Source organism: Myotis yumanensis, unplaced genomic scaffold, assembly GCF_028538775.1.
Source record: "Myotis yumanensis isolate MYYU_CA2020_CCGP unplaced genomic scaffold, mMyoYum1.0.hap1 SCAF_12, whole genome shotgun sequence".
Taxonomy (NCBI): Eukaryota; Metazoa; Chordata; class Mammalia; order Chiroptera; family Vespertilionidae; genus Myotis; species Myotis yumanensis.
The window spans coordinates 9,843,788-9,864,856 of NW_027223763.1; the positions used below are offsets into that span (position 1 = coordinate 9,843,788).

At 55.7% G+C, this 21,069-nt stretch overlaps 1 protein-coding gene across 1 annotated transcript in view; it reads left to right on the top strand.

Moving 5' to 3' along the window:
- The window catches only part of COL27A1 (collagen type XXVII alpha 1 chain), a 152,012-nt gene that overhangs the window by 68,455 nt on the left and 62,488 nt on the right, over positions 1 to 21,069 (top strand). Inside the window, exons 15-18 of the mRNA XM_070431107.1 lie at positions 6,905 to 6,958; positions 9,126 to 9,170; positions 17,276 to 17,329; positions 17,970 to 18,014. Of these exons, the coding sequence (XP_070287208.1) occupies positions 6,905 to 6,958; positions 9,126 to 9,170; positions 17,276 to 17,329; positions 17,970 to 18,014 (198 nt within the window). The remainder of the gene's footprint in view (positions 1 to 6,904; positions 6,959 to 9,125; positions 9,171 to 17,275; positions 17,330 to 17,969; positions 18,015 to 21,069) is intronic.

Sequence of the window (21,069 nt, forward strand, 5' to 3'; positions counted from 1 at the left end):
GTCATTAGTGTCCGTGCTCGGGGACCTGCTGGGACTGGGGGATCTTGGCCTGGCCAGGTGTCGGTGCTGCTAACTCAGAGAACACTCAGTCTCCGTGTTGTCTTGGTGTCACCTGTTTCACCCGTGCACACACAGGCCAGAGGGCAGGGGGACGCTGGGCAGGTGGACCACAAGGGGGGCTCAGCAGTAATGCCCCATCTGTCAGCTTTGCTGTGATTCTCCATCGTGGTAGGAAATTGTTTTTCCCCCTGTTTGGGCATCTGTGCGGCAGGAAGAAAAGGCCAAGGCTCCGAGAGATTAAGTAATTTGTCCGAAGTTTCACAATGAGTCAACAGCAGAGCCGGGATTCTAACTCGGTTTGTCTCCAGGGCCTCTGACCTCCATGATGGCCCAGGCCCACTGGTTGGAGATGAAGTTGTAAACGTGGATTCCCTAGAACTTTTGCCTGGAGGGAAGTCATTCATCCCAATGCTTTGCTATTCACAAGGGGAAATGGAGGCTCTGAGAGGCAGAGTGTTGTGTCCAGGGTCCCACTGCTAGGCTGGGGGAGACCCAGGACTGTAACTAAGGCATCTTCCTCCCAGGCCCTGTCCCATTGCTGGCTTCAGGCTCCCTGCCTGTGCCTTGCAGGGTCAGGCCTAGACTTGGACCCATCATCAGCTCTGGGTCTGTACCTCCCTTTGCTTGTGATTGATGGAGAAGGGATGGTGAGTTAGAACTTGAGAGTCAGCTGGGATGTGCTGACTTTCCATGTAGGGATGTGGTCCCCAGTGTCCCAGAGCACTCCAGGTGGCCAGAGGGGGCTGTCTGTGATTCTGGGGTTGATGGCATGGTCACAGGCACTGACCTTGCCTATATGGACTTGGGTCCTCTGGGGCCAAGTGGGGAATACAAAGAAAGGCAAGATCCAGGTCCTGGCTATAAGGCGCTAATAGAGGAGCCCCTCACCCTCAGACCTAGCCCCCTCTGTGCCCTGAGGTCTGACACCTGACACCCGGATCTGGGCAAGAAACAGCACCTGTTGCTCCTGGCTTCAGGCCAGGATGTGGAGCCTGCGAGAGCTGGGCTGGCATTTGGATCTGTTCCTCAAGCCAGGTGACTGGGGCAAGGAGACTGCTTCATTCATTACTCATTCGTTCATCCATTCATTGGTTCATTCATTCATTCATTTATTCATTCAATGAATTCTGGGTGTGCACTACGGGCCAGGCACTGTGCTTGATGCTGAGCAGTGGACAAGACAAAGCTCCCATTCTCATGGGCAGACAGACAGACAATGATTGTTTGAGGGAACGGAGAATGCATGATTGACTGTCAGATGGTGCTGAGTATTCAGATAGAGAGGATGGGGGACAGGGAGTACTTGGGGTATAGGCTGTTGGAGAAATTGGTCTGGGAAGTCCTCCTCACTTTCTGAGAAACCTGAAAGAGGTGAGAATGGAGCCCTGTGGCTATCCGAGGTAGAGCACTCCAGGTCGAGGCCACCTCCAGAGTCCCCGTGGGGGGATTGCGCTGACTCCATCTTGGGAGCCTCCCAGAGGGCCAGGCATTGCCACTAAAGATGAGAAGACCAGTGAATGGCGTGGTTAAGATCGTGTGGCTTCTGGGGGTCAGAGCTGTTAGAATGCAGCAGCCAGTGGCTTCTTCGCCTGCTGCAACCAGGACTGTCAACAGAGCCATGCTTACGCTGTCCTCTTCCACCCCCTCCCTTGCAGCCTCCCCATCCCTTTCCTACTTCCAGCAGCCCCTTCGTCTGCCTCCTCCTTCAACTTATTTTCTTTTTTTGGAGCTGAAAACCTCCTGCTCACAGCTGGGAAGGCAGCGCCAGGTTTGTGAGTGAGAAGAAGCCTCTCACTCATTTCTTGTGAGTGAGATGAGGTCTCTCACTCATTTCTCATTCAACAAAAATTTATTGAGCACCTACTATGTGCCAGGTAGTAGAGATAGCACTGTAGCCAAAACCAACCCCCTCAAAAGCAACATTTATTGAGGCCCCTTTACCTGCATGGGATTCGAACTGCGTGTGATTCTACTGATTCTTTGAGGTGAGATTGATTTTTCAGATGAGGAAACTGAGGCTTCCACAGCCAAAGCCGTTGGCCCAGAGTCCTCCAAGGTCTTGAACCCTTATAGCTGTCAGCTCATGCCTGCTTCCTCGCTCCGTGCCAGTGACTTCCTCAGATTCCATGCTCCACGATGGGGTTGTGCCCTGGGGTGTCAGGTGTGGGTGGGAGGAAGCCCCTTCCCTCCAGTCAAACCTGTGGTCATATCATATGCCTGAGGGCTAGGAAAGCCTCTGAATTCTAGCCCAGCCGCCATGGCTGCCAAACAGGCAGGGTCTGCATTGAATAGGACTTCGTATCACCCAGTCTTTCTGCCTTTGTCTCTGCCTTGCTGAGCCTCCAGTCCCTCCGTGCCCTCGGCCCACGGTCTCCTGAGTGGTCTTACGGGCCACCCCCTGTTGCCAGGGCTCCCTAGCCCTTGATCTGGCTGGTGGGGTTGGGGGATTCTTTTGTGAATGGGTTTTCCACTTGTCCAAGCCTTGGGCCAGGCAATTTCTAGGCACCTATTAACAAGAGGAAATGTCGAGGGAACGAGCTGAGTTCCCTCATGCCAGATCGCAGCTGGCCTCATTTCTGGCGGGCCTGGCGGTGGTGATCTTGCTGTAGTCCATCTCTCTCCAGCCAGCAAAACCTCAGGCCCACGCATGCGGCCTCCTCGGTGTTGGGTTTGGAAGGAGAATGCCAGAGAGTCTTCAAATGGGAGCCAAGAAAGAGACAGTGGAGGTCGGATCCCATCAGAGCTGCAGGACCCTTAGTGATGAGCTGGCCCAACCCCTTTGTCAGACAGATAAGCATAGTTTAGAGAGGCCAGGAACTTCCCAAGGTCATACAATAAGGTGGTGACAGAATCAAGACTCGAACCCAGGACTCTTGCTTGCTAGTAAGAATCACTTCTCTCTGTGCTCACATCTTCAACCTCCAAAGGAGGACTTAGTCTATAGCTCTCCTCTCCTCCTCACACCACCTGTTAGAAAGAGAAATGCCTTATGGTTTTCTGAGGGGTCCAGATATAAGATGTTACCAACTTGGCTGGAACTATGAGCTCTAGGGGGTTTCTTCTGGACTATCCTGGCTTGTTGGGGGCCCGGCACAGGGACACTCATGGCTGGGGTCCGAGCCATGCCTCTCAGCCACAGGTCTCTCCCCGGGGCTGGGAAGATGCTACAGTGAATCCTCTAGTCGGACACTGTGGATTACCATCAGCGACTAGAATGCCTGACCCGGCCAGCTGCCACTTACAGCTCCTCTTGTAGTCTCTGGCCAGGCTTGCCCAGGCGGGTCTTGTGTCGTGAGTCAGGCAGGCAGACCCTAGAACTGAGAGCTGGAAAGGCCCAGCCCTGGCTTCCACTCCCTTGGTGTGTGTGGCTCGGGGGCCAGTGGAATTTGCCTACGGCCACACGCCATCCGGGGCGGCCAGGGCTCTAACACGGTGCATTTGGTTTCAAGCTCAGGGCTCTTTCCAGTTCTCCGACTGTAGGGAGAAGGGGGCAAAGCGAGAGGGATCTCGTGTTTCCATGTGGGGAAACTGAGGCCAAAGCAGATGAGAGTTTTTAGCAGTGGTCACGCTGTGGGCTGGGGATGTGGTCCCCAGTGTCCCCAACTTGACCTAGAGCTGTCCCAGAGCTACCGGTGGCTCTAGAATCCTGGGAACTCTGCCCACCTCCTTCTTATTCCCTGGGGTCACTTTTGGGGGGCTTCCCTAGTGGACTTCAAAAGGGAAGGGAGAAAGCATGCTCAGCATCATGAAAAAGAGAGCTGGGGACCTCTGGTCTCTCCATGTGGGTGCACATCTGGAAAAGAACGCGGTGCTTTGAGATGCAGGTTAGACTTAGGCGGGAACTTGCCGACTTCGGAGAATTGCAGCCTTGTAAAGAGGTCTCCAAGATCCTTCTGCAGGCTCTTCCTAGAGATCATTACGTATTCCCACCGTTGATGCAAACCCTGACCAGCATGTGGTGATGGCACACTAGAGTTTGCCAGGGGCTGGATTACAAACATCTGGCCTCTTCTTCAGCCCAGCTCTGCCAGGTGAGTTGGGCAGGGCTGACCATTTTTCAGGCCAGGGAGCTGAGCCTTCGAGACCTTGGCAGGACTGCAGATCTTCAAGCTGCACACTCCCTCTGCCCTTACAGCCCACCTTCTGGAACAGACCATTTGGGTGGACACTGTGGGAAAGTAGGGCCTCCTCAGCCCTCAACATCTTGTCATGCATGTGGCCACGAGGACTGTCCCTGTTTTCACGTCTTATCGTCTCGTCCCAGAGCCAGCTTCTGTCTTCTCCTGGGCCTTGTTCTGCTCAAAGTACGAGGCGTTCAGTTCCCCAGGGAGGCCTGACCTGGGGAAGTGGAGAAACCACGTGGCTAAGGCCCTGGCAGGGTGCCAAGCTCATGGCTTGGGCCTCAGGCCAGCCTGCTGCAGCCAGGAGCTCCGGCCTGCAGAGGAAGGTCCCGCTGCTGGCCAGGCTGGGAGTGCACGCCATGCGCGAGCGGATGCAGCCAGACAGGGAAGCAGGCCATCAGGGGCCGTAGGGCGAGTGTCCGAAATGGGCTGTGTCGCTCAGTGGTGGAGGGATGAGGCAAGTTAGCGGGGTGCTGGGCCTTGGGCATGTGCTGGGCCTCAGTCTCCCCACTGCGGCAATGAAATGCTGAATGTCAGGAGTCAGGGTCTTTTTGTCTCAGGCCATCCGTGATTGTTCCAATCAAGGATTTGTTCCAGCATGTTTTTTGTTGTTGTTAATCCTCTCCTGGGGATATATTTTCCTGTTTTGACTTTTTTAGAGAGTGGAAGGGAGGAGCGGAAGAAAAGAGAGAGAGAGAAACGTTGATGTGAGAGAGACACATCAATTGGTTGCCTCCTGCAAGCGCCCCAACCTCGGCCGGGGATTGAACCTGCAACTCAAGTATGTGCCCTTGACTGGGAATCGAACCCATGACTCTTCGGTGCGAGGGTGGATGCTCTAATGTCCAGGGATGTTCCAGCACTTTTAAAGCTTGCTCCAATCTTTCCCCCCCAACCATTGTGCTCTTAATTACAAACCCTAGGTTCCTAAAGGTCATCTGCTAGACTCCTCTGAAGGGAGGGAGACTGAAGATGGAGACAGGGCTGGGTATTGCAGCCACCAAGCATGTACCAGCAGAACCAGTTCTGGGCATCAGTCATGCCACTCCCACGTGTGCATCAGCCAGGGTCCTCCTGAGCCCTTGGAGAGACCCAGGCTTGTAGTCCTGTCTCTGTATTCAGTGTCCAGTCATAGCCAAGAGAAGGGCACTGGAGTCAAACTGCCTGGATTCAGATCCCAGCCCTGCTATTCCATAGCTGTGTCACTTTGAACAAGTGCTCTAACCTCTCTGAGCCTCAGTTTCCTCATCTCTAAAATGGGCCAGTAATAGGACCTATCTCATTGGGCTGTTGGAGTTTGCTCTTCCTGTCATTGTGGTCACCTCACTGTCACCTCCCACTGGCTATACTCCGGCTGCATTTCGTCTGCCTCCCTTTGGGATGCGACCATTCTGATGGTCTCTGCCTTGCTCATGCCTCAGAGACGTGCCCTCACATGGCCGCTGCCTCCGTGTGGCAGCAAGGGCTCGCCCTCGGTGCGACATCTCAGCTCATCCCCTCGGGACTCCTCATTGCACAGCAGAGGGTGCTGCGGCTCAAGAGGCCCGTGGGCGGTGGAGCCAGGACTGGCATCGGGCTGCTCTGGCTGCAAAGCCTCACCAGGTCAGCCGGCCTGGCGGAGGGGGCTGAGAGGAGTCCTTGAGCCAGCCTGGTGTGGCCTCTGAGTGCAGACGCATGGGTTTGAGACCTTCCTGGGGCCTGCTGGCTGCAAATATATTGGACATGGCAGGCAGGATCAGTGCCTGGGGAATGCTGCCAGGCTCTCCATCCGGCTCCAGGCTCCTTCCTCGAGGCTTCGTCCACAAATTGGGCCAAGCAGAAGGGTTCTTAGCGATCACACACTCCAGCCTGAGCACGGTCAGAAAAACATGACATTTCCCTGAAAAAGCTATGATTTGAATTCAAGGAGAGGGGAGAACAGGTTTCTCTAAGTTCCAAGCTTGAGGGCTTTCTTTTCCTTTTGAAGTAGAATGGAGTTACCCCCTGCCACACCAGGAACATCCCCACAGCTGATGTTTTCCCAGCTGCCAGTCTCCCCAGAGAGCGTGGAGGAGGGTCAGGGAGGGGGCGAGAGGCCAGACCTGCCTGGGGCAGGCAAAATGACCTCTCTCTCAGCTGCCAAAACTCACCTGTGACAATGGTGCAGCTGTTCACCGCAGTATAACCTTGACACTTATCGTTCAGAGTCTCTATCTGTAAAATAGGGATCATGATTCCACAGGGTGGCTTTTGAAGAGCATATCACCATCATACTAGGTCTGAGCTGGAAAATGCCCCACAGGCCTCCCCTTTGACCAGAGGGGAAACTGAGGCCTACAGGGGAAAGGGATGCTTTTATAACTCAGCAAGTCAGCAGCCGTTCTCCAGGCCTAGACCCAGATTCCTGACCCCCCACTCCGTCGGGACCAGGTCTCAGATTGGGGGTGGCATTTCCACTCTGGGGAGCCAGGCACCGGTTTCTTTTCAGAGACTCTGGGGACATAAGAAGAGGCTCAATGTCCCTGAGCCCCACCTAAGAAATTCTCCAGGCGGAGTGTTTGTTGAGGGCATGGGGTGATCCAGGACCCCACTGGTTGCCCAGATCCCAGAACCAAGGAGTGAGACTGCATGGACATGTCCTGTGTCTCCCCCCCGCCCCCCCCCCCCCACCCCCTGTCTGGATCACAGCCACTCGGAAGTATAAACACTAATTTATAGTTGTTTGTTCTCTCTTGTGCCCTCAGGGGTTTCCTGGAGACTTTGGGGAAAGAGGCCCACCCGGACTGGATGGAAACCCCGTAAGTATCTCAAGTCTTTGGGACCAGGAGAGAGATTCCGAGGGAACTCACGTAGGTTTTAGGAACCCAACTTTGAGGTTGAATGACTGTCAAACCCTAGCCCTGCTACCTGGTTCCTCTTCTGAACCCCAGGCTCCTGTCTACTGTGGATGCCCTGTGACCCCACCCCCCAGAGAGCCCCCAGCCCTGAGCCTCTGGTCCCAAAGCCCCAGGCTGCGCTCCATCCTCAAGGATTTAGGAAGGCTCGAGAGTCACTCCCCATGGGGGAAGCCAGGGCTATGCCACCTTACAAAGCACCGGAAATGCTTATGGGACTGCAGCAGCCTGGGAGCAGATAGTTTGCAGGCCCCGTGTGAGAGGAGAGGGAGTTGGAAGGGAATCGCCAGCACAGGCATGTTTATAGGGTTTGTAAATAGTCAGAGAAGCCAGGTCAGCTTGCCCTGTGGAGCTGAGCCCTGCCTGCCCCGTCCTGTCCCAGCCTCAGGCTCGGCGGGAGAGGAGGCCTGGGGGTGCAGGCCATGTTCAGAGCTCCTTGGAGCACCTGCCCTGCCCCCCCACCTCTCCATGGGGCTTCCCTCCGGAGCAGCTGTGCCCGTTGTGCTTTCTGCAGAGGTGGCTGCTGGATCCATCCTTAACCCCATGATTCTGTTCTCATTTCTGTTCCACAAATGCTCCCTGGGGCCGACCCTTGGGCTCCCTTGGGAGCTGAAGCCCTGGCCTCGGAGCCAGGTGGACCTGGGTTTGAATCCTGCCGCACCACTCGCCAGCGTGGCACTTGGACAAACCAGTTCCCCTCTCTGGCTCTCAGTTTCCTTGTCTGTAAAACAGGGGGTGGGGTGAGGGGAGGGTGTCAAAATGCTGGCCTCAGAGGGCTGCTGTGAGAATGAAATGAGAGGGCAAGGGGTTCGGCCCATGACCAGTGTTCACCAGTGTTCCTAGTCGGGCGTGTAATGGAAGGGCATAGTTCCTGCCCTCAAGGAGCTCGTGGCTGTCTCCCCAGTTACTGCAGGAGGCGGAGAGTAGATTGGTGGGATCAGGAGGTCCCAGGTGCTGTGGAGGAGGGAGAGGAGGAGGGAAGACTCTGGGGAAAGGTGACATTAGAACTGGGTTGGAGAAAGAGGTGAGAAGACATTCCAGGTAGAGGAAGGAGTACCAGCAAAGGCACAGAGGTGAGGAGCCAGGGCCTGTCCTTCCAGGCCCCCTGGGGAGGGGCGGGGATGTCTTCATGCTCATGGCCCCGAGGAGCAGGAAGAGGACTGGATGTGTGTCCCAGCTCTGCCACACAGTTGTTGCGTGGCCTTGGACAAGTCACGTCCCTCCCCTGAGCCTCGGTTCCCTCATTTGAAAGCCAACGCTGTTTCTTGCCGCCTCCTCTTCTCCGTGGTGGCTGGAGTCATGACCTCCATCTGAGCAGCCCTGGGTTGCACAGATGATGGCAGGCAAACCCCGGATGCTGTGGGCAATTCTCACAGACAATCACCATTCCTCAAGCCCCCTATTTTTATTCGCATCTTTGCATTTCGAACTTGATCCAAATCCCTCTACGGTCTTCTCTGGGGCAAACCATTAAAGGTCGATTTATAGAGAAGAGGAAGGAGAAACTTGCTCACTGCCACACCTGGACACACCTGTCTCCTGGGCAAGAGCTCTCCCAGCATCTCGGAGGCCTTGGGAGGCTGAAACCTGTGAGCCTGTGGGGGTCCAGGGACCCGGTGCCTCCTGGCCGAGAGAGCGGGGAGCTAGCCTGGTGGCTCTCTGCTGGCAGCCCTCACCACTGTTCCTTTCTTGCACTTGACCTTGAGTAAATCACTTAACTCTCGAGCCTCAGTTTTGCCATCTATAGAGTGAGGGTGAAATGAGACCTGGGTCGAGCACCCTGCACATCCTATTACCATGATCAGGATGGCGTAGTCCTTCACCCTTAACAATCTGAAGCTGCCAGACTTGGAAATCCAACCTCCCCATTTTACAGATGCAGAAAGCTGATGCCAGAGGGGGCCAAGGGTCTTGTCCAAACCTTAGACCAGGCTCTGGAGACTCACCAGTCAGGGACGAGGAATGGTCAGCTCAGAGGACTCCCCTAGGCACCCACGTGCAGAATGGTGTGGAAGGGGTGGCCCAGGAGGGAGAAGGGCAACTAACCACCTTGGTCTCTCTCCATTTGCAGGGAGAGCTGGGCCTGCCAGGGCCCCCAGGAGTCCCCGGCCTCATTGTAAGTACACCGATGCCTGGGAAGGGGAGAGGCAGGAAGCAGGGTGTGGGGAACAAGAGATAAGACCTGCTGAAAAGGCCCCTCTCTCATCAAACCCTGGAAGAGCTGCTGTAGCAGGACAGACCAGCCTGGGCGGGGGCCTGAGGGAGGACAGTCCTGCTGTGTGGCCTCAGGTGCATTACCTGCCTTCTCTGAGCCCCTTGCTGCCTGCCCATCGGTCTGGAAGGTGGTGTAGACAGGTGATAGCATGGCCATTTGACAGACAAGGTGCTTCAGGTGCAGAGATGGAAGTGACTGGCAGAGGAGCTGAGGCTCTGGGCCACATGGATAGTCGTCTTCATCCTTTTCTTCAGAGCACTGACTTTGGAGCCAGACCACCTGAGTTCAAGTCACCGCTCTGCCACATCCTGGCTGTGTGCCCTGGGCCAAGTTACTTACCCTCTCTGAGCCTTAGTTCCTCATCTTTAAAATAGGGATGGTAGTAGAATCTTCTTGGGGTGGTTGTGAGGATTAAATGAGGCATTGCATGGACAGTCCTTGGCATGGGGTCTACCACTCAGTTAATGTGCAATTAGTGGGAAATACTGTTATATGAATTACCGTTATTACCTCCTGATGTGCCTGGGACTGAGAGAGGCCTGTGTACAGGGAGGTGGGAGGCAATCTAACCTCTTTCTCCATCTAGATTGAGGTAGGCTTTCTGGAGTGAGTGGTTCTGTTAGCCAAAACCGGGGCCCCCTCTTCAAGCGTGAGCCTTGGCCTTGGGCCTGGCCTCAAGGGCCAATGAGAGACCTGAGTCTGGGAAAAGACTCTAGGAACTTCCCCAGGGTTTGATGCCCCTTCTGTTCTGTCCGCGGAGTCATTCCTTGTGGGGTTTGAGTTTGGGGGCCTTTGGGGGTCACTGTAGACTGTTCCTTAGTGCTTCGGCTACTCCAGCAATTTTGCTGAGAAATTCTGCTCAGAGGGAGGCTAGAGCCCTAGCCAGTTTTTCCCAGTGATTAGAACGACAGCCTGCAGACTAAAGAGTTTGATTTTGGTCAAGGGCATGTACCGCGGTTGCAGGTTTGGTCCCTGCCCCTGTTCAAGGAACGTGCAGGAGGCAGCCAACAGATGTGTTTCTATTGATGTTTCTCTGTCTCTCCTCCTTCCTTCCATTCTCTCTAAAAAACAATGGAAAAAATGTCCTCGGTGAGGATTAGCAGATGGAACCTGGAGAAGGCCCTGGGGAGGGGAGGGGAGGGGAGGAAAGGGGAAGGGAAGGGAAGGGGGGCTGTGGAGCCTTATTGTTCTGGGGAGGCCAGTCCTGTGAAGAGGGCCCAGGCCTGTGTGCCTGCTCAGGTGGGTGGGGTGGGTGTGGGGATGGAGGCTCTGATCCACCTGTGTCCAAATCCTGGCCTCCCCTCCCCCTGGCTCTGTGGTCTTCCATTATGGCCTTGCTTCCTTGAACCCCAGGGACCCTGTCTGTAAGATGGGATTGCTGTGCCCACTCTTGTAAGGACCACAGATTCACACATCCAGTCTAGTCCCATGGCTAAGAAGGAACCAGATCGCTTAGGTTCAAATCCTAGCTCTGCCTTTCATTTAATGGCAGTTCTGAGTACATTTTTTCACCTCCTTGAGTCTTAATGTCTTCATCTGTAAAATGGGGATAATATTAGTACCTAACTTGGAGGACTGTTTAAAGAAACTAGTACATATAAAATGCCTAGTATATAGTTATAATAGTTGGTGATGGTGATGATGATTGTACACCCATACATAGGTATTTTGTCCCTGGTAGCAACTGTCTAGGCTGCTGCATTGAGAAGGATTTCAAAGTCACGTTGGAACTTAGTGAGAGAGGATGCTGAGATTGACTGGTGATGCCTGCCTGGCCTGGGATGAGGCCATGTCGACACTTGAGTCATACATTTGTCACCCGCGCTGTCCTTTGCCGGGCACCTTGTTTGGCACGAGGCACTGACCTAGATGCGTTGGAAAAATAAATCTGTGCGCCGAGCGTTAGAGAACCTGATTCATGGGGACTTTCCGAGGGTCCGAGTCCAACCTCTATGCGAGGCAGAGGTCTCTGGAGCATCTTGGTCATACGGTCGTTAAACTCCAAGGTGAACACCCTGGTGTTAGACGCGCCCTCCTGTGGGAGCCCCACCGTTTCCACAGGGCTCTCCTTGTACAGATGTTCCTGTGTGCTGAGCCAAGGCCTGGCCCTGCCCGGGAGAGGCTGCTGGGGATGTAAAGGCGGTCATTGTCTGTTCTTCCCCAGGCTCCTTCCTCAGGCTATATGATCCGGCCCCTAAAGCTTTCCTGAGGGGATGTTTATGTACCCTGGCTGTCATCCTTGGCACGGATTCCTATTTGTCCTTGTCCTGGCATCCACTAGATGGACCCCTCAGAGGGGCAAGAAGAGTGCTTGGCCGAGTATCCACAGATTCTGGAGATGGAGACGCTGCCATCACAGCCCTGGGCCCTCCCGACTCTTTACAGAGCTCGTGCCCACCTGTGCTCCCCTTTCTCTCCCCAGTTAGTGTTGCCAGATTAAATACAAGACACCCAGTGAAATCTGAATGTCAGCTGCAATATTTAGAACACGTTTATGCTAAAATATCATTCACTGTTTACCTGACATTCCAATGTAACGGGGCAGTCTATGTTTTTATTTGTTCAGTCTGGCAACCCTATTCGCATGGTTTCTTAGGTAAATCCCATTTGACAGATGGGGAAACTGAGGCCCTTGGTCAAGGTCACATACAAGGCAGGAGAGGATGGAGGGATAATCGGAGGCCATGTCTCCCAACTCCTAATTCAGGGCACTCCTCTCCCTGCTCCCTTCTGAGGGGTCTTAGTTGGGGGTGAGCCCTGGGCATCCCAGCATTTCTCATGATGTCCCTTTTCAAAGAGTGATGAGTTTTTCCTTGTGCCTCTGCTGTTTTGTTTTGTTTTTTTAAAAAATATATTTTTATTGATTTCAGAGATGAAGAGAGAGAGAGAGAGAGAGAGAGAGAGAGATCAATGATGATAGAGAATCATTGATTGGCTGCCTCCTGTAGCCCCCTAATGGGGATTGAGCCTGCAACCCAGGCATGTGCCCCTGACTGGAATCGAACCTGAGACCCTTCAGTCCCCAGGCCAACGCTCTATCCACTGAGCCAAACCAGCCGGGGCACCTCTGCTGTTTTTAAATGCCCTTTCTGCCAAGGTGACCGTCCCTTTCTCCTTGTGGATCACAGGGCTGGATCCGAGACCACTAAGTCACTGCTGCCCCTCCCCCCTCAACCCCCACCCCCAGGCAGAGCCCCCTGCCACCCAAGGTACCCACTCCCACCCTGGATTTTTGGGAACACTGGCTTCTGTCCCTGGAGGAATAGTTGTCTTTCCCAAAGAGTGGGAAACAAAGGAATTTTCTAAGCAGGAGTTAGATGGGGAGGTGGTCTGTGAGTCACCTTCGGTTTCCTAGAGGATGTGGGTTTTTAGCTGAGCACATGGGAATTCCACATACTGATATCATTTCAGCGGAGATTCAGATTTATTCAAGGCCTGTCTAGTCAGCTGAAGCCATTTGCATGCAGACTGAAGCCTAAACTTGCCCTGTCCCCCGGGTCTTTGCAGCCGGGAGGAAGGGCAGGAGAAAACAGACAAACATTCACGGGACGCCTGTCAGCTGTGTGTGCTGGACATACCTTAGGCTGCGGGAGCCTTGAGCTACTTGAGGTGCTGCACAGCCTGGTCCCCCGGATTGGGAGGCTGGGGCCCGGGGTCACCACCAGGGACTTGCAGCCCAGGCCCGGGTGGCCCCCTGCGGCCTCTGAGGTGAGACTGCCTCGAAACAGCCTCCTTTGAGTAATTGGAACCCTTTGGCTGAACCTCAAGAAAAGTGTGCCTGGTTCCAGAATCTGCCCAACAAAGAAGATTTCTGTCTTTTGCATTCTGAGTGACACAGAAGGGATTTTGGCTCCTCATTTAATGAGACCCAAAGAATATGTGATCTGGCCCAAACCCAGAATGTGGGGGAGAGTAGACACGTCCGCCATATGCTGTCACTAACCCATCATCGGGGTTTGTGTCCTTGTCTATAAAGTGAGGCCAGGAACCCCAATAACTGATATTTGCCAAACCATGGGCCCAGTACTTAATTATCACAGCAAGTCTCTGAGGGTAGGGAGTGGGGTTACCATTGTACAGGTAAGGAAACCGAGGCTCAGAGAGGCTGGAGCCCCTGCCCAAGGTCACACAGCTGAGAGGCGGGACCTGGGCCTGTGCGCACAGCTCATGCTCTTCACATGACACCCCACAGCAGCTCCGCAAGACTTCTGTGCTGAGTGGGGACAGCGGAGGTGTGAGAGCACGCACTGGGAGTGCCCGGGGCTGTTCTGGGTGAGAGATGGTGCTTATTAAGATCGCCCAGGAACCAAGACTGGCCACAGCCCCAGGTCCCTGTCCCCAAGCTGGGGGCCCTCGATCAGCAATCAGGAAAGAGGCCTTGTCGCCTTTAAGGCAGTTCCAGGGATTTTTTTTCCCTAGGGGTTTTGTAAATAAGAGTTTGAAGGATTTTGTTTTTGTTTTGTTTGTTTTTTCACCCATTCACTAGGCTGCTTTTAGTGGCTCCTTTGGGGCTGGGGGGGAGTGGTGGCCACATAGGCACACACATCGATGGCCATCAGCGTGGAATTGGCTTGGAGTGAAAGCCGTGTCAGGTTCTGAGACCGGACAGCAGGGGCCTGACCTGCCTACGGAGTCTGGTCACCCAGAAGAACAAGTGGGTGTTAACAGTGTGAGCACACGTTATAGGAAACAGTGGCCGAGGGTGTCACAGCTAGAGAGACAGCAGGGCAGAAAGGTGAGGCGTGTGAGGGAGGGAGGCCCGGCCAGCACCTCACCATGAAGGGCGGGCATCGGGAGCACCCTGGGTTGTGTCTTCAGGGGTCCCTGGCAAACCCCATGGCGTACTTCGGGGGAGCAGAACTCGTGCCTGTTTCTGCATCTGAAGCCTGTCCCCAGGCCCTGTCACTTAGGGGAGATGGCCATGAGAAAGGCTTCCTTGGTCCTACATGGAGTGAACAGTCAATCGAGGGCTAATGAGCATGGCCTGTGGGGCAGACAGACGGGCCTGGGTTCTGGTCCTGCCTCTGCCCCCTACTCCTGGCTTAGTCTTGTGCAAGTTGCTTCACCTCCCTCGGAGCCTCGGTGTTCTCCTCTGTGAAGAGGAATGGACCTGAGAGGGGTGCTGACCTCCTGGGGTGACTGTGAGCTGCCCTCACCGGGGTTCCTGGCGCAGCGTACGCGCTTGCTAATGAGGATCTGATGAGACTGGAAGTGTCCAGCGTGCAGTCTGGCACACAGTAGGAGCTCTGTAAGTGGTTGCAGATGTGGTTGGCTGTGCTCTTGGTGGGAGCCAGCGAGATGAGGGCAAAGTGTGTAAAGCCGTGTCTGGGAGCTTAGGCAAAGTGGAAACAGGATCCAAATTAAGGGCATTACTCATTGTTCTTTCCTGTGGGGACATGACATTGTGTGTTGATCGGCCAGGCTGCCCGTGAGGGTGTCTAGCGCACAGCAGACGGGTGTTCTTCAGGCTGTACTGGAGGGGAAGTGGCCTGGAGTCTTCTCTGTTCCTCCCCCAAATGCGTTGATATCCCAGCGTGGGGGTCCCTTCGACACGAGGAAGACCTGCCCTCAGCGAGCACCACCTGCTCCCCACGTCCCCTGCAGCCCTAGTCCCGTTCCGGTGATGCCTGGCCCCTGGGGGTGGACGCTCACGCTGGGCCCTGCCCCACCACACACAGACCCCCTTGGAGAGGCCTGCAGGGCGGTGAGTGCGGTGCTGCGGTGGCTCCCGTGGGCCCACACGGGCGTCGCTCAGGCCTGTGTTGAACCCGGTCCCCTCACAACAGGCCACTTTGAGCCTGGAGCGGGGAAGAAGGAACCTGTGTTCCTGGAGCTGCCGTTGGTCCCGTGCCCGCCCGGGGCCGCGTCGGAGCCAGCGTGCCAGCAGAGCCCGCTGTTTATTTGTGCAGCACAGGGAGCGTGGGGCGGGCCACCCCTCTCTCCCTTCATCCAGGAAAAGAGAGCAAGAGAAGCCTGACTGGCCTGCCCCAGTGTCTGTGGCCAGGGATCTGGGCTTCACTCCCCCTTCCCCCAAAGCGGACTTCAGAATTGCCTAGCCACCCTGGAGACGGACTGCCCGGTATAAATCCCGGCTCCGCCCGCTCTGGTTTGCTCAAGCCCTAACCTCTCAGGGCCTCAGTTTCCTCCTCTGTGTAGTGGGGACTGTAGCAGAAGGGATCTTTAAGGGCCGGAGTGAGGAATAATTGAGTTGAGGCAGGTAAGGTGTTTAGCGCAGGGCCTAGCCACGAGGGCCACTTGTGTTACTATTACACCTGTGACATGACACCTCGCTCCCTCAACGACAAGATGTCTAGATGGGAACTGAAAGCAAAGCCTCCACTAGAAGGTCTGGTTTGACCCAATCAGGTGAGGATCTTGAGGTCCAGAGAGGGAAGGTGTTTTGCCCAAGATCACACAGCAGGACCACAGCCAGACTCCAGCATCTGCCTCCGCTAATCTAAGTCATTCGGGGAGGGGTCTGGGGTGGCGAGTGAGAATCAGCATGGCCTTAGCCAGGCCGTGCCCAGGCTGTGGCTCTGCACCTCCTCCTTCTCCCCTCGGGGTGCTCCACCGCACACCCCTGGGCCCCGCTGCAGGAGCCAGGCAGGAATGTGATTTTTCATTCTCTGCCCGGCCTCCCTCCTAGAAGGCCTCCCTCCGAGACGTCTCCAGGCAGCTCGGACAGGAACCTCTTGGCAGCCTGGCTACCTGGGGCAGCCTTTGTTCCTCCAGTGCTTCCAGGGGCCTCCATGGAGCCTGCCCCAGGGATGTGGGACACTGAGGCCCAGAGAGGTCAGGCACATCGATGGACTCACGCAGCAGCCAGACATGTAGATCTGTCACAGGCGATAGAAAAGGGGGAGAAGAGGGTATTTCTGGGGGCTCCCTTTCTCTGGCATGGGCTTAATATTATGGCTATGGTTGGTTGACAGTAGTGACAAGAGTAGGTGGGAAGTGAGGAGATTTGAGAGAAAGATGGACCTGTTTAAAGAAAATACAGTCACTCCATGAACCATGGTTTCTCGCCAGACAATTCTTGTTGTGGGGCTGGCCTGTACAGTGTAGAATATTTAGCGCGCGCACACACACACACACACACACACACACACACACACCGCCTCTACCCACTGGATGCCAATAGCACCCCTTTGGTTGTGACAACCAAAATTGCCAGCAGACATGTAAGTCCATAACTCTTCAAAACAACGCCTGGAGGTACATATCCCCGTTTGTTGCAGGAGGAAATGGAGGCGCAGAATGGTTAGGGCTCCTGCCCCCAACTCAGTGTGTGGGCAGCAGAGGAGAGATGAGGCCAAGTGGTCTCCAGCTTATACGGAGGCGCTGCCTCCCAGCTCTCCAGGGTCTAGGGACTTGGCTGTTCCCACTGGGGACAGTCTCATCCGATCTGAAGTGGGGTCTCCAGCCTGGGGCCCAGGATCTTCGGGTTCTGCTGGGTCTTGTCTTCAACTCCGGGGTGCCTGAGATCGGCAGCCCCACTCCTTCCTGGCTGCCCTCCCAAGGAGATGGCCCGGTGAGATTCTGGGAAACAGGACGCGCCTCCCCCTCGCTACGCGAGAGGAACCGAAGCCCCTGTTTGCTTACTTGACCCTTCCGGCAGCTGGCTCAAGGAGAAGGATCCCTGTCCCTATTTCACAAATATTTATGTAGATGGAGGTCCAAAGAAATCAGATGAAATGCCCAGAGTCCCTGAGCTAGTAAGGGATGCAAAGAATCTAATACGGGAGAGAAAGCTCTGATATCTAAAGCGAAATGGCAAGAAGTGGTGGGGGAGGGGCAGCAACCAAGAAATGAGTCGGGAAAGGGCCCGTGTAAAATGTATTCCAGCAATGACTTCAGCGATGCAAACAGACCGAAGAGCTTTCTTCGCTCTGAGAGCAGCCCAGCAGGGCCGCATCCTCGGAAACCCGGCCCCGGGGACCTTGGGCACCCAGGCCAGGCTCCTACGGGCCACCTCTCACAGCGTCCTCTTCTCTTTCTCTTCCCAGGGTGACGTGGGAACGTTGGGTCCGATTGGCTACCCAGGACCTAAAGGCATGAAGGTAAACAGGGCCATTCCCTATCCCAGGCCTCGTCCCATCCAGGCACCCCCTGACCCATTTCAGCCTGAAAGGAAGGATGCCCTGACATGAAGCTGGGGGGAGGCCATGGGTGCTGGGGGAAAAGTGAGCAGAGAGCCGGTTATCTGTAGGCCCTCAATGCCAGGCATCTTTATTGGACAGCAGTCCTGGAGCTGAGCATGCGTCTGATCTGGTTCCAGACCTCAGGACACTGAAAGTCCAGTGGAGACATCACTGGGGACACAGGAGCTTAATGGCAAACCACTAAGCTTCATACATCCTGGGGGGGGGGGGGCGAACGTCCAGGAGGAAGATGGGCCGACACTGGTGGGACATGTTAGGGGCGACCCTGTTGCCAGTGTGTGTGACACGGCTCATGGAGCCATCCCTCCCCGTCAGCACCCCTGCCCCCTGGACTCTCCAGTGCGGTGGTTCCTGGGTCCTCCGCCCCTTCTCATGCTCCCTCAGTCCACACCATTGCCGTAGGAGCTGGGGCCATCGCCCCTTTTACAGATGAGAAAACCGAGCAAGCGGCTACAGCAGGTGCCTGGTCTAAGCCAGGGCTCCTGACGCCAGCGGCTTTGAGCCGCCCTCAAGCCCGACCCCCGCCTTTGTCTTGCAGGGGCTGATGGGAAACGTGGGGGAACCCGGACTGAAAGGTGATAAGGTGATCTGAATACTCCCTTATTGCACTGTGTTTTATCTGCATGCGACCCCCCTCCGCCTCGGCTGCTGCTGACCTCGCCAGGTCCACTCCCCTGCACTCCTCCTGCCTCCCCTCTGCCCCCCTCCCCCCTAAATCTGTGCTCCCAGTTTCTCCCTTGTCACTCTGGGTGGGGCTCAGACAGGTGGTTCTGGGGGCATGCGGACCTTGGCAGATATAGCATGGAGGACAGTTGAGGCGCGGGCAGGAGTAAAGCAAGGCATGTGTCTGAATTCAGAGTGCAAAGCTGAGGCCAGGGTCCAGCTTTGAGGCCAAAGCCATGGAACGAAGAGGGTGGGGGTGGGGGTGGGGAAGAGAGGAGGAGTGATGCTGAGATGATGGATCCCAGCGCAGGTATGATGTGGGGTCCAGACCTCTCCAGGCACAGGAAGAAACAAATTGACATAAACTGTCCGATTGGAACTGGGAACCCATCCCAGAGACCACATGGTCTGAAAGCACAACAGAAAAACCTGGATGGACCCCTGAGCCCCTGCCCACTTTTCCCCAGTTACCACGGGGGCGCCACCCTTGCCACTTGTCCTTTGCACAGCCCTGCTGCCGAGCTCTCACCGTCTCCCCTGTGTCCGAGCAGAGCGGGAAGTGGGTGGATGGGTCCCCAGGGCCCAGGTGGATAGTACCTGGCCTGGGTCCTGCAGGACCTGAGTGACAAGGCCATGGGGGCTGTTCGGCTCTGCCCCTGGCCATCTGCCTCCCTCCTCCCTCTACCAGTCCCTTGACCAACCAGGCACTCCAAAGGGAGTGCGGGAGGGCTTTCGGCAGCATCCGTGGTCCCAGGAGCCCGAATGGCGGAGAGAGGCCAGGCTCCTTCTGTACCTGTCTGCGGATGGCTGCTCCTCCTACACCTGGGAAACAGGAGCAGGGACCAGTGCTGGGCCCCATCTGGGCGCTCTGTGGGCATTAACCCATCCATCCTCCAATCCCCACCCCCCCCGCCCCCGCACCACCTCCCACCCAGTGAGATAGGAAGCATGCCTGAGGCCACGTAGCTGGTAGGTAGTGTCAGGATTCAAACCCAGACACCTGAACCAGGAGCACGACCGAGGCCAGAAGGGCACAGCGGACACGGTCCTCAGAGGCTACCTCCTCCAGCACCTGCATTTCACAGCAGGGCGAGCAGAGCCAAAGAGAAGAGATTTGTCAAGGGCGCTCGGTGGTTTGTTGGGCCCCTGGACACATAGGAAATTGGAACTGCCGAGCTGTAATGGGCATCCCCAGATTGTCTTAGCAGCGTCCCTCCCAGCCCCCACTTACAGGTCACCAGGCGTGTGATGCTAACCCCAGTCCTTTCTCCATCTGTTTCCTCCTCCTCTGTCCCCCACTGTCATACCCAAGCCTCCAGCTGCACCCCCCAGCTCCACCCTCTGACACTGCCCTGCTGCCTGCTGACTGCCCCCCACCCCACCCCACCACCACAGCCCTCCCCCTCGAGATGGGGGAGCTTTCTGTTGGAGGCGGGCCCTCCCACAGCTACCTGTTTACCCTGAGGTTGGAGACATCAGCCGCCTGGGGGAAATGGGAATGTGGGCAGTCAGCTTTTTACAGGCAGCGCTGGCCTCCGCTCACTGTTTCTTCAGGAACGTGGAAATAAATGTGTTACATACAACTCGGCTGGCCTGCGGACTGCTGGTGCCCGAGACATTTGGAGATGTGAACGCTCTGGGGGGACGAAGAGGAGGAAGAAATTATTTTTCTGCCTATCGTGTTCAGGACAATTAAATAAATCTTTTGGGTTAAAAAAAAGTTGGAGAAGAAGAAAAGACAAAGAAGTCTCTTTTCTGCCCCGTTGGCTGGGGAGGGGCTTTAATGCTGGGAGAAGCCGGTGATGATCAGCCCCTCTCCCCCCCACCCGCCACCCTGGCCCTTCCCGGGGATGGTGGAGCCATCGCCTCATGTTCCGTGGCCGTCCTGCCTGGAATATTAGATTTTCCATGACCCAGCCTGGCCTCCATCCCACTTACAACCACTTGGCTCCGTCCGCCTGCGTGGAGGCTCTTTCTGGATCCAAGACTCCCGCTCCAGGTCCAGCTTTCTCCACATCCATCGCCCTGATTTCTTAGGTGCCTTTGAAAATATGTAGTGACTCCCTCGCTCCTCCTTTGGATATTAAAGAAAAAAAAATGTTCCTTGGTTCCTACGACTCTGGGAGGCTGTACAGGGTTTTCCAAGTTGGAAAAACTAAAGCTAAGTTTCAAAAAAAAATTTTTTTTGTTTTGTTTTAAATTCTGGCTTTTGTTCTACCAAGGAAGTTCTGCTGGAGGTCACAGCCCTAGCTGCATGGCATGGTTCTCTGAGACGCTCCATTCTTCCAGCTGCTCCCAGGCTGGGCATGTTTTCTGAGCCTGGGGCCAGCGCACCGTTGGGAATGTCCACCTCCACGGTGAGCTGGAAAGGGTGGTGCCAGCTCTAAGGAGGCATCTCCTGACTGGGTTCCTGGGTAGCTCGTTGCCCAGGACGTGGCTGAACACGGGGAGCGTGCAGAAGAGACGCCCACAGCCAGAATCGGTGCCACCTCGCCCATGCCACCTGCTGTCTTAGAAAAGAAACACACAGGCCTCACTCGAGACCGGACGACTCTCTGTTTACAATGGTCTTCACCAGCCGGGCGCTCTGGTTTCTCAGCCTGGTGGGCTGGTTTGAAGCAGCTAATTAGAAGTAGACGGTAGCTGGTTCCTGGCATAGAAACTTCCACAGAAGGAAGAAGTGACAGCTCCCAGCCTGGCGGTGGGGAATCTGGAGCAACAGATGCCAGCACTCAAACCACGGAGTGGGCACCCTTGTACCGGCTGCGCTCGCCGCATGCAATGTCAGTTGATGAAGAGGCTCAAGGGTCAAGAAACTGTTCCTTTGCACCTTCAGGTGTCAGTTCTGCGGGGAAGGCCGGGTGGCATCGGGCAGTTTAGCTTCCGTTGATAGAGTTTTCGGCCATCCGAGCAACCCCAGGCAGGTCTGCAAATAGGCCGGCTGGGTCCCCCCAGGGCCTGCCTTCCCCGCCCGG